Below are 13,824 nucleotides of genomic sequence, written 5' to 3' on the forward strand. Positions count from 1 at the left end.
AGCTTCTGACTTGTCCATGTAAAAAGAAAAGGAATCCGTTTCCAAGTCAAAAAAAAAAAATTGAAAGCTATTGACTAGCTTCTTTTTTAGCTTCTGACTTGTCCATGTAAAAAGAAAAGGAATCCGTTTCCAAGTCAAAAAAAAAAAAATTGAAAGCTATTGACAAGCCAATTTTTTAGCTTCTGACTTGTCCATGTAAAAAGATCCGGGTTCATCGTGTTCTGAAAGTGGATCCAAGATCTGAAAATCCCAGTTTACTGCACATAAAGAAGGTAAACTTCATTCATTTCTCTTGTTTTCAGTTCTTGTGTGTAGTGTGTTTATGTGCTTAGTTCGCTGTTTAGTTTAGTTGTCGTTGGTATGCTTAAATGCTTGTATGTTGCGGTTCTTGCCATATTGTTAGTTTGCCTTCATTATGCTTTAGTTTAGTTTAAGATATGTTTGAATGCTCTTGATTAGTGTTTAGCTTGCCTTATACTTGCAGCACGTTGGTTGTAGTTTAAGTCTACTCATGCTTCAGTTGCTATTTGGCTAAGTGTATGTTAGTTTAAGTTAAGTTGTTAGCCTGTTTTCTTTACCATTTTAACTTAATCACTGTTGTAATCGACATCTAGTCACATTAGTAGCATATGGTGTAACTCTATTTGTGATTTAGTCCATGATTCATTGATAAGTTACGGTCAACCGAGCTATGTAACAAATTTCTATCCATTACATGCCTGTTTTTGAGATCCTGTATTGGTTGTAGGATTAATTGGTCAATTTGTATGTCTAAGGTTGCCTTCCCCTGCCTCTGCTCATGTTCCTTCTCCTGATAACTTATATGTTGCTTAAAATACCCTATAGGATCCTAGGAGAGCACTGTTTTTTTTTTTAAATCTGGTGTTAAAGGAAAAGCTTGTATCATAGCTTGAATCAGTAAGTGCTGGATTTGAGAAACTAAAATGACGTTAAGTTTGCTATTAGTTCATCATATGGGATTTATGTCTATTTTGTCCTTCATGTTCATATCGAGACTTTCACTAAGGCTAAATCACTTAGTTTAAACGTTCACACGTTAAAGAGGATCCCGAAGGGTTGTAATGGTGTTAGTTGATTCAAATATGTCCATTAGATCCCTGCCAAGTGTGATTTATCATATATTTGTTCTCATTTAGAGTCAGTTCCATTTAATGGCACACCTTTTATGGTAGCTCAACACGTTATCGAATCTTATAGCGTAAAGTTAAGAGCAGACCAAAAAGTAGCATGAATCTTCATCGTGTGCAGCTTTGTGTAAGATCCTAAAGTTAAGGGCAAACCAGAAAGTAGCAACAAAAAAAAAAAAAAGAGTTTGCTGAAAAGTCTTCTATATACCCGGGTGGTGCCACTCAATCGGATCTCGCTTCAGGATCCAGTTCGGTGTTTGGCCTCCAAGCCCCCCCCCCCCCCCAAGATGTAAGAAATTCCCGTGACTAAGTCAACTCGACATGTGGAATATCTTCTAAAAAGAGAGAGAGAGAATGGTCATGCACATTCCTTTGTGTCTCTATCTTTATTGTATTAATCCACATTGATATGTATTTGATCAAGATCCTGTTTCATCTCTATGTGGAAATGATGGTTTGACAGTTACATGAAATATTCCAAGATTGGATGAACCATTTTTTTTCATAAAGTAAGCAGGGCATGTTTGGCTCTCTCTCTCTTCTACCTATGTGTGCAAATTTAACAAGCGTGAAACTAAGGTGCATGTTAGAATTACTATTGTCACAATAGATGTGTGAATGTATTTAACTGAAAGTTTAAGGCTTGACTCTTTTGTCATACTAACTGAATTTTAAACAGGGAATGGGTTATGTTGATTTTAGACAAATGAAGTAATTTTACTCCTCCTCCTTTTGCTGTTCAGCCCTATTTTGGATGTAGTGCTTTGCATTTCCTATTTGTTTCCGCTTCCGCCGTATCTTGCGCTTTAATTAAATTCTTAATTCTCGCTTTTGCTATTCGTCTAAATTTCAACATGTTTGGTTGGTTCGATTTTTATAAGCATCTTAGTATTACTCAGTCTTGGTATGTGAATTGAGAAGCATGAATCATTTACAGTTTTAGTATTCTTTCCATCTGTTAAAAGAAATGATTTAGTTTAAGAAGATGCTCAAAGTGTGGGCTGTTGGATACGTGATTTAACCTTCGAACGTATATGTGTCTCAATTTTACACTCCAGTTGTTCAGCTCGAACCTATTCTCATCGTCATTTGAATAGTTGGCCCTCCTTTTACATGCTAAAATTCGTTTGTCCCTGGGCCGAATTTTTATAAGTAACCCATATAGATTTTGGATTTTACTTTCTGTTATTCCTTGGGTCTTAACTATTTCTTCTAAATATTATGCTGTCGCTTAGTGATTCATTTGTCCAACTTGTGTGCTTGTTTCAGATTAAATGTGAACTGTTTATGCCTTAGTATAAATATTTGGACGTATACTAATTCTTTTCCTTTTATTTTATGCATGACCTTCGCATACGAGTCCGAGGGACTCGACTTCCGCATTCGGTGTTGGGCCAAGGCCCACCGGAAAATATTACTCCTCTCTGTCCAGTCCCGTCCGTGCGCAAAAAATGGAAAACAAAATGCCAAAGCCCATAAACGCAAAGAACATATCGCCAAAGCCCAACGAAAGCCCCATTGCAAGAAATTTTTTAAAAATGGGCTGAGCCCATTTATATCTCACTCCTCATTTATTTTGTGTATTTAATTATGCAACTAACTCTTTGTTTGTTTTGTTTTTCTTAGCTTAACCTTAGCAAAATTAGTAGGTTTAGTTTTAGTGATGGGTAGTTAGGAAGACCAACAAATAATTTTTCGAGTTTCATTCTCTTTTATTATGTTAAAAATATTTACAATATCTATAACATTTATCTTTCTTAGAATAATTGATTTATGAAGTGGCATGATTATATATTTAAGCTAAAGGGAACCATGATTCATACTTACTATCTTAAGATTTCAAAACGCCACTAATACTCAAATATAAGTTCAAGAACTTTTATAAATAATTTCTTCAAGATTTATCAAACTATATGTATTTTAGCCGAATACGACTAAATAAGTTAGAGGAAGAAAACTCATTACCCTTTTGCATCTTATTTAATAAGTCTAGATTTTCTACATCACTATATTCATACAATATAATTTTATTCCAAATTTTTAAACTCGCTAAAGCTTTCTTCTAAAAGATTTCTATTTATATGCAAGCCATCATACTGTGTACCATAATTAGTTGTATCATTTGACTGACTATCAAATCCTACAATTGTTTGTTGTTGAACTACACCCCTTGAAAAACCAATATTCAAACTTGGGAGATAGGTAGTACCTCCAAAATCGAACTCATTGTCGGTCGGTACATTCGACTGGGTAGAGCGTTGAACCGTAGCATACATGTCAAGCGCCGCTATGCATATGTGATTTTTAAAAATCTCGGACAACGAAGAAATGACGATAAAGATTCATCGTCCGTAATTGCATCTCACTATAAATTGGTGAACCATTGAGCGTCGTAAATGAACTTGGACACGTCCGGTTATAACCACCGATAGTTCAGGATCATTTACGAACATTTTACTCCTTAAGACGCGTTGCAGACGATCATATTTTAGGAAAATTGGAAACCTTTGCCCTATTTCAGGACCACGGCTGTATCTAACCGAACCTGCTTCATACACAACTTCACCACCCCAAATAAATACACTTTAACATGAGTTTCCGTCATCTTTTATGAGATATATGAGAGAAAAAATAAAAGTTGAAGGATATGAAACGATATAAGAGAAAAACAATAGAGGAAAGATATGAGATGGATAAAAGAAAATTGAAAGACGAAGGATATACCATAGGTAAAGATAGGACAATATTTATAAACAGAGAAAAGTAAAAACTTTCAGAAATTAAATCACGAAATGTAAAAGATATTATTTTGACAATTATTCAATGCTCGTCAAAAACCGATTGAACCAACGAGGAAATGAACAAAAAAATAAAATTAAAACCATAGCGATATGGAGAGCGGGGAATATCGATGAAAAAAAAAAAAAAAGGGGGGGGGGGGTTCGTTATATACACGAAATGGAACAAAACATTTCGTTGGTATATAAACGAAAAAAAAATTTCCTATTTCGTTTTTATATAAATGAAATATTAAAAAAAAATATTTATCCTATTTCATTAGTATATGAATGAAATACAAAATATATATATATATATATTCACTTTTATATAAACAAAATACAAAAAAAAAAATTATCCTATTTCGTTCATATACCAACGAAATACAAAAAAAAATATATATATATTTTCCTATTTCGTTTTTATATAAACGAAATAAAAAAAAAATTATTTCTTTTTTTTATAAACAAAATACAAAAAAAAAAATTATCCTATTTCGTTGGACTACCAAGGAAATACAAAAAAAAATATATATATTTTCCTATTTCGTTTTTATATAAACGAAATAAAAAAAAAATTATTTCATTTTTTTATAAACGAAATACAAAAAAAAATTATATTTTCCTATTTCGTTTTTATATGAACGAAATAAAAAAAAATTCATATTTCGTTTTTTTATAAACGAAATACAAAAAAAAATCCTATTTCGGTTGTATTCAAACGAAATGCAAAAAAAAAATATATATTATTTGTTACATTTCGCTACAAGTATAGCGAAATGCAGCCGGACCGGAATAGTGGCCATGGGTATTTCGTTGGATAACCAACGAAATATCCATTTTGGTATATAAAAAAAACGCATTCTATTTTGGGCTATTAACTCCAAAAACAAGCCATTTTGGCTCCGGACTCCATATTTGGTGGTAAATATACCATTGGAACTTGGTCCCCAATATGGGGTAGCTAGAGACTAGAGAGGCTCGTACTCGAATGTCTTGAGAGATTTGGAAGGAAAATTTGTTCCAGTCCCACGAATTCCAATTCCAAAGGTTATGTAGACGGTAATTGGTTTCTTCTCTATGCAATGGTCCTTGGAGAATGGATCGTAAATTTTTACTGGCGAGAATGGTGTAGGTAAACACAAGGGAGTCTTTCATGCGAACAGAGCCAAAGAAAAATTTTGATTTTATTAAGCGTGTGCAATTTCCATAACCCGCTCAACTTAACCCACCTTTCAACATTTTGAGAAACTAAAATATCGATATTCTTTGATTGCAAATATTCGCTCGCTCATGTTTTTCTAAATAAATGGTGTTTTAAAGATTAATTTTAGATACTTATTGGCTATAAAAAAAATTCAAACGTATGCTTTTACTCAAAATAATAAAGATATTCACTGTAAATAGTTCCTTGTAAGCTATTCCAAAGACATAAATTATATTCGAAATTATTCTGAAAAGTAAATCAAAAGAAATTTAAATGTGAATTAACGTAATGAATAGTGATTTTGTTAGATTCATCTCTTTTACCCCTTTGCCTTATTTATATAATTTTATGATTGTCTTTTACATAACTAGGAGTGCCAAACGTGTGTCGGATATAGGTGGGTCGAAAATAGGTTAAACAAAAATCTAACGATAGACCCTAAAAAAAAATTAAAACTTAAAAAGAAAAAATTACTAGTAAAAAATTTAAAATAAGGAAATAAAAAATATTTTTTTTCTAAAAAATAAACATTTAAAAAAATGAAAATAGTTACAAAATTAAATTTAAATAATAATTAAAAAGAAGTTAATCATGTTTTGTAGCTTTTATACTAATCAATGGATGGCAATTGATGGGTCAATTTGAGCTCATTTGATAGGCCAGTTTAGATTAATGATTGTGATGAGTCAACTTGGATTAGCCTAAATCAGCCCATCTTTAAAATTACTTTAGCCCAAACCCATTAAAGTCAGGCCAGCCCGCCATTTACTTTTGCCACCCTAATATGCCCTTCAAAAGTAAGACCACATGTCTTCTGGAGTTCTGGTTGTCTTGTTATTGACCTCAACCAAACACATTCTCGACTTGCTTCATGAATGGCTATTATCTCTGCATGATTTGAAGAAGTAGCAACCATAGTTTGTTTCGTTGAATGTTATGATATGGTTGTACCTCCATATATAAATAACCTATTTGAGATCGACCTTTATGTGGATCAGACAAATATTCTGCATCTGCATAACCAATTAGTTGTGAGTTGAACTCATTTGAATAAAACAACCTCATGTCAATGGTTCCTTTGAGGTATCTGAATATATGCTTAACACTGTTCCAGTGTCTTCTTGTTGGGGAAAAACTAAATCTTGCCAATAAGCTTATGAAAAAAAAGCTATATTTGGTCTAGAATTATCGATACAAGATACATTAATGCCCCAATTGCACTAAGATGTGTATTTTCAAGCATCTAACAAGCTCTTCATCATTTTCACAAGGTCGAAATGGATCTTATTAATATCAAGTGACCTCACAACCATCGGGGTACTCAAGGATGTGCTTTATCCATGTAAAACCTCTTCAAAACATTTTTAGTATATGTTGATTGATGGACAAATATTCAATTAGTAAAATGTTCAATTTGTAGACCAAGACAATTTTGTCTTTTCAAGATCTTTCCTTTCAAATTCTTTTTTCAAACATTCTATTGCCTTTGGAAGCTCTTCAGGAGTTCCAATGATATTCAAATCATCAACATATACAGTTATTATGATAAATTCTGATCCAGACCTTTTCATAAAGACAAAAGGGCAGATTGGGTCATTTTTGTACCCTTCTTTCAATAGGTATTCATTAAGGCGATTATACCGCATGCACCCTGATTGTTTTAATCCGTATAAAGATTTCTGAAGTTATATTGAGCAAGCTTCCCGAGAATCTTTATATGCTTCAAGCAGTTTGAATCCTTCAGGAATTTTCATAAAAATATCGTTGTCCAGTGAGCCCATATAAATAAGCTATGACAATTTCTATCAAATGCATATCAAGTTTTTCATGAACTGCCAGATATATAAGATACCTGAAGGTAATTGCATCCACCACAGGAGAATATGTCTCCACATAATCAATGTCAGGCCTTGGTGAAAACCTTTGTGCCACAAGTCATGCTTTATATCTTATGACTTCACCTTTTTCATTTCATTTTCACACAAACACCCATTTGCACCCCACTGGCTTGACATCTGTGTGTTCAAACTACTGGTCCCGAAACTTCACGTTCTTCAAGTGAAACCAATTCCACTTGAATTGCATCCTTCCATTTTGGCCAATCATTTCTCTGTCTACATTCATCGACAGATTTTTGCTCAAGATCCTCATCTTGTTGCATTATTTCGAGAGCAATATTATAAGCAAAAATATTATAGACCACAATATCATTTTGGTTCCACCTTTTTTCCATCGCGATATAACTTAATGAGATCTCTTCATTTTAAATATTTTCAAGTACCTGGACCTCCTATGTGGCCTTATCCTTTGTTATGTCTCGGGCTCTTCTTGAGTAATTACCTTCATATTATGATCATTTACTTCTTTTCTTTTTTCGAGGATATCCTTGGACCCGATTGGTCTACCACATTTCAGACGTGGCCTAGACTCATTTGCATTAACCATTCGTCCTACCGGGATATTACCTCGAACTGAAGCATTTGCACCTGGAATATAAGATTTAGTAACCCTTGGAAGGTTAGTAAATGTATCTGGCAGTTGATTTGCAACATTTTGCAAATAAATCATCTTTTGATCCTCTTGTTCACATTAATTTGTTCGAGGATATAAATGAGATAGTAATAATGCATTCCAATCTATCTCCTTTTCCAACTGCTTATGTTCTCCCCCTAATGTTGGGTATAATGATTCATCAAAATGACAATCAGCAAATCTTGCCGTAAATAAATCTACAATCATAGGTTCCAAATATTTAATAATGGAAGGAGATTCACACCAACCTATACCCCCAACCTCTGGGTCCCATCTTTTAAAGGTGCGGAGCAATTGGAACAAATACCACACATCCAAAAATTCTAAGATGGGAAATATTTGGCTCCCTGACAAAAGCTAATCAGAATGGGAGAATTCATGATAACCGGTTGGCCTTATGCGATACACAGTGCCGCCGCATGCAAAATAGCATGTTTCCCCATACCAAAACAGACGTTTTGTCTTTATTAGCAATGGTCTAACCTATCAATTGGAAGGCGTTTAATTAATGATTCTGCTAGACCATTTTCAGTATGAACACGAGCAACCGGATGTTCAACTGTTATTACAATGGCCATACAATAATCATTAAAAGCATGAGATGTAAACTCACCAGCATTATCAAGACGAATTGTCTTTATTGCATAATTTGGACATTGTGCTCTTAACCTTATTATTTGTGCCAACAATCTCGCAAAAGTCATATTGCGAGTTGATAATAAGCGCACATGTGACCATCTTGGTGTGAAGATCTATCAAGGCCATATTATATTTAAATGGTCCACGTAGAGGGTGAATTGCCCACATATATCACCCCGTATACATTACTTAAAATGTGAGATTCAATCCTAACCTTAGTCGGTACGGTTTAATAACCAATTTTTCTTGAGAACAAGCGCGACAAAGAGAATTCCCTGATCAAGTATCTTTTGGTTCTTCAAAGTATGCTTACTTAAATTCTCAATTATTTTGCATATCATATTAGAATCGGGATAGTCTAACCGGTCATGCCAAATGCTAAAATCATTAGAATCAAGAACTTTTTGTTTGTTATGGCATGTGTTTCAACAACACCAATACTTGTATGATACAACCCAGAAGAAAGTGTAGATAATTTTTCATGCACACACTTTTTCCCTGCTTTTAGTGTGTGTATAAAGGTATTCAACCTTTCCTTTTTTAGCAGTCTCAACATGATAGCCATTTTGGCGAATAACCTTGAAATTTAACAAGTTTCTTTGAGTACTACAATATAGTGCATTATTAATGGCCAATATCGTTTCTCCGAGTAGTAATAAGGTCGCTCTTTCAGAGCCCTCAATTAGTTTTGTACTAACAGATATTGTATTAGCATGGGCCTTTTTAATAACAAATGAGAGAATTTTTTTTTCTCTCTTAGTATAGTGTGAGTTGTAGCACTACCCAGAAGGCACATATCTCCATTACTTATCTTGGATCCAATTGAATACCGGAAATTTTATTTATCTTCATAAAAAAAAGTATGTCATAAGAAACACGGAAACTAACAACAGAAAATTTAAGTACTTCTTAAAATAAAACAACATAAGGAAGAACTGATAATAAAGAAACTCGTAAATAAAAATAACAACATAATTGACAGTAGAATGATCAAATCCCAATTTTGATCTCCAAAGAAGTCTTCGGATTCCAAATGAGTAATATCATAAAGGCGATCAAAATCGTCATCTTTCAAAGCCAAATTAGCTTCAGCCTTATTATTATATTTTTGTGAAGGCCCTGCCTCAAAGATCATTTTTTAGAGTCAAGTGTGACTCCACCCGAACATTAGCAGAAGAGGCACCACCTCTATTTGCCTTTCTTTTGAAGGAATTTTGATAAAGCCTAGCAAAATGCTCAGGCGCCCGACATTCATTTTTCCAGTGGCCTTTCATACCACAACGATGACAATTGCCTCTTGAAGGATTGTTTTGAGAACCCATATTGTTTTCCCTTTTATGGTGACCACGACGACGACAATTATTATATCGTCCCTTGCCAGGCTCACGCGCATTATTATGGCCCCGATTATTATTTGTTCTTCTTTGGCCATTTGCTCTACCACATTTGCTTCCGGGAATGGAGCAGTTTCAGGGGGACGGGTTTCATGATTTTTCAATAAAAGGGTGTTACGTTTCTCAGCCACAAGGAGGCATGAGATCAAATCAGCATGTTTTTTAAATTCCCTTTCACGGTATTGCTGCTGTAATACCAAGTTTGAGGCATGAAAAGTCGTAAGAGTCTTTTCCAACATATCCTCATCTTTTACATCTTCCCCACATAATTTTAATTGGGAAGTAATTCTATATACAACAAAGTTATAATCACATACAGTTTTAAAATCCTGTAACAGTAAGTGAATCCACTCATAACGAGCCCTCAGTAATACCGTTACCTTAAGGTGGTCATACCTTTCCTTTAAACCAGTCCACAATTCAACTAGATCTTAACCGTCAGATATTCAACCTTCAATCCTTCATCCAGTTGATGACGAAGGGAAAATCATAAATTTATTTGTCCCTGGCTAGATGTTGTATTACCTTGGGTAATAGTAGCACCAAGACCTTTAGCGTCTAGGTGAATTTCATCATCAAGCACCCATGAGAGGTAATTTTTTTCGGAGATATCAAGTGCCACGAATTCAAGCTTTGACAAATTCGACATAGTGAAAACTGAAAACAGAAGCTCAACTTAGAAGAATCGAAATGATACAAAGAGATCATTGATAACGTGTATAAAACTAAATAGTTTTAAAGAGAAAAGCTTTGAGGGAGAAACTGTGTATTCACTTGTTTTGGTGTACGTAATGAAGAAAACACTCTCCTATTTATAGGAGAAAAACTTCTTGCCCTCCAAGTAATATAAGATGGACATACAAATACTCATATATATATTTACAATATAAAATGGACATACATATACTCATATATTTTATAACAATAAGATAGCTTTTTTTTTTTGTTTGCAATAATTCATGTAACTTTATATTTTGGAAAGACTAATTTATTCAATTGCAAGTATGATTTTGTGATATAAGCAAAAATGAGACCATTAAATTTGAATTTGGGATATAATCTTTAATTGGAAAATCACTAAATAAGCAAAACGAGACGATTACACGAATCTTGAACACGGTTACACTACCCATAAGGGCAATTAGCAGGAATGCCCTTATTTTGGGGTGGTCTTTAATTTTTGCCCCACAAATTGATGGTCTTTAATTTTTATCCTTGGCCTAATACCAAGGCTTGGGGTTCAAACTCCGCCGCTCAAAAAAAAAAAAGCCGCAAGAGAGCGAGAGTTTTATGTAGAAGAAAGGGTTTCAGGCGAGAATTTTGAATGTAAAATTCTACCTACATGCAGCACTTTGAATGTAAAGCTCCTCTGCAGCAAGTTTTGAATGGAAAACTCTTTGCATTCAAAAATTCCGCCTTTGCGAAATTCCCCTTTTTTTTTTTTTTTTTTTTTTTTTTTACGAAATTTGGATTAACCCAAACAACGTATTGAATTATTAGCCAGAAAAATTAAAACCATCAATTTGAGGGGGCGAAAATTAAAGACCAATGCTTTTGAAGGGCAATCCGCACAAAAAAATGATTAGAATGGGAAGTAATGGGAGAAATGGGATTGGTCCAAACTTAGCTACTTTGGGCCCCTTGTCTAATTTCAAATTGTTTTCTTCTGATGATGATTATTTTGGGGGTCGAAGTACACGGATACCCGATTTCGGCACCATCAGTTAAGCAATATACGTGGTGCGTAAGAAATTATATGTTTATCAACTTTGGAACACTTCATGTGGTATCTGAAATTAAGTTTGATGAAGTCCAACATCAAATAAATATCTGGAATTTTATATAGTTAAAGTTCAGATACATATATCTGAATTGATTTGCTACACGCCTACAATAGATCCTTCCTCAAGGGAGGAATTCACATGCGGAGAAAGGACATACTACTAAAGCTGCTAGTATAACACATAAAAATAAAAAGAAATAAGAAGAGTTGTGAAAAAGTATGACATAATTAAAGTTCAACTTCTTGGTAGCTAATTCAACAGTTTCTGAACCTAACAACAAGTGGTTCATCATTCAACCTAAGCCACCTCTTCCCATTCTCATTAAAAACACCTACATTCCCACACATTACTTTACAATTACTACAAACTCCTGGACAAAACACAATCTTATAATTCCGATTATTATTAGTATTATTATAACTCCCATTTCCATACCTCTCTATTTTAAACCAATTGCTTAATGTTTCAAGCCCCGGCCGGCCAGTCATGCCACCACTCATCACATACCTCCGGCCTGTTATCTCGTCTGCGCCACCGACCTTCCACGCAGTGGATTGAACACAAATTGTGGCAGCAAAAAACACAATGTTTAGATCAGTTGATAAATTTATGACTTGTTGTTTATTGTCAACTGGCATGAATCTTGCTGGAAGGCCATTTGATGATTCAAGATTTTCTTGCAAGACATAAAATGGACATGGCCTGTTTTTAGGTGCTTGTGTTAGCACACCACCTCCTCCACTACTTCCCTTTTTGAGTAGGTAAAATTGTGTATTTTGAGCCAATTTGTAGCTCATGGCCATCAATGTCTTGCACAGGTGTGGGAGTTATTGGAGTTGTGGATGGTGCTGCAGGTTGTTGGCTGGTTGTTAGGCAAGATAAGGAGAATAAAATTTGGAGTAGTATTAATTTTAGGTAGTTTTTAGTACTCATGGTACCTTTTTTTTTTTTTTTTTTTCTTGGACAGTGTGGAGTACTAAGTGACCATTCATGTATATATAGGCACAAAAAAGGTCCCAATTAGCGAAAGAAATGGGATACAAAGATTTAGAAGTGGCTACAACATACAAAACGTCTATTGGTTGTCAAACTTATTAATGAAGATGGTATACGGTGTCACACTCAGCTGCTGAGAACTGATATTGAAGAATCTAAACTCACGTTTACGTATTTTTTGAAAGATATTTTGAAGATTTATTTTCAAATCTTTGTTTAGCCATAAAATTTCGATGATTTTCAAAACAAATCTTCAAATCCCAAATTCCTAAGCTTTCAAACCTGTTTTTGGCCAAGATCTATGTTTTGGCCTTTTCAAAACTTTTAAAAACTACCCCAAGCTTTTGTATTTTATAAAAAAGCCCCATTTATTTATGACCCAACTAATTCTATTTACCATGCTTCTCCATTAAAGCCGTATCTACCATGTTTCTACAATTAAAGCAGTCTCTTCTATAAAGAAATGCATGGTGCTTGTTGTGAAGAGATTGTTCATATAATGTGGGACGATTATATTAAAGAATAGCTAGTTGTATACGGGGAAAACCGGACGTAACGTAAACCCGTGCGGAGGTCCGGCGGAAGATGGGAACGTGCACGATGACATTCGAAGCCGAACAGGAGTAGCACTTTGTCTGAGCCGAACCGGAGCGCTTATGTAGCCGGCAAGGGTGCCATTCGGTTCCGTGGCGAGGCCGTTATGATCGTTGAATAGGAGGATCATTGTCCGGTGGTTGTTGTCCGTCAGCCCGCATCTCTGCGGGCCGCGCGTCGTGTAAACGTCTTGTCACGATGCCGCCTACCAACCACGCGTGTGTCAGGGGCAATGACGTCACCAAATCCCACTAAATCCGTTCGTGTAGCCGTCCTTATTATTATTATTTTATTCGCCCACATTGTATGAAGCCACGGAGGCAAGACTATAAATAGGGACACCCCCTCCTTTGTGGGGTGGCTTTCATCTTCAAAAGAATACCTATAGAAGAACCTCGGATGTCATTTTTCTCCTCCCATTCATCCATTAGAGCTAAGTTTTCCTTTTAATATTCTTGTTAATGATATGATACATTGCTCATAAAGTCTATATCTTTAGCTATCTTATTGCGAGCTTTCAAACCTCTACTTTCTTTTTTGTCTTGTCAATCTCGTGAACTAAGCACATATCCTATACCCGCATACAAATTCAATTGATTATCCGATTCCGGGTAAACAGCTTGGCGCCCACCGCGGGGCTAGGATAATAGTTCTTAGTCTTGCCTATCAAAACTCATTTAAACCGTAACCCTTCTTTCGTCTCGTCAAAAACAAATCGATGGCCGACGTCGGCATCCGGCCACATTAACAACA

The 13,824-nt window shown here is 34.8% G+C and overlaps 1 protein-coding gene and 1 pseudogene across 1 annotated transcript; both read right to left on the minus strand.

Moving 5' to 3' along the window:
• Window positions 1–9,573: 9,573 nt before the first annotated feature.
• On the minus strand, window positions 9,574–10,346 carry LOC132042870 (uncharacterized). Its single transcript, XM_059433380.1, has 3 exons — window positions 10,223–10,346; window positions 10,094–10,127; window positions 9,574–9,985 (listed from the first exon to the last, which is right to left on the minus strand). The coding sequence occupies exons 1-3, from the start codon at window positions 10,344–10,346 to the stop codon at window positions 9,574–9,576; spliced, it is 570 nt and encodes a 189-aa protein (XP_059289363.1).
• Window positions 10,347–11,515: 1,169 nt separating this feature from the next.
• Window positions 11,516–12,517, minus strand: LOC132042869 (kunitz trypsin inhibitor 5-like; annotated as a pseudogene).
• Between the last annotated feature and the right edge of the window lie 1,307 nt (window positions 12,518–13,824).

The sequence above is a fragment of the Lycium ferocissimum genome, unplaced genomic scaffold (genome assembly GCF_029784015.1).
Source record: "Lycium ferocissimum isolate CSIRO_LF1 unplaced genomic scaffold, AGI_CSIRO_Lferr_CH_V1 ctg18657, whole genome shotgun sequence".
Classification (NCBI taxonomy): domain Eukaryota; kingdom Viridiplantae; phylum Streptophyta; class Magnoliopsida; order Solanales; family Solanaceae; genus Lycium; species Lycium ferocissimum.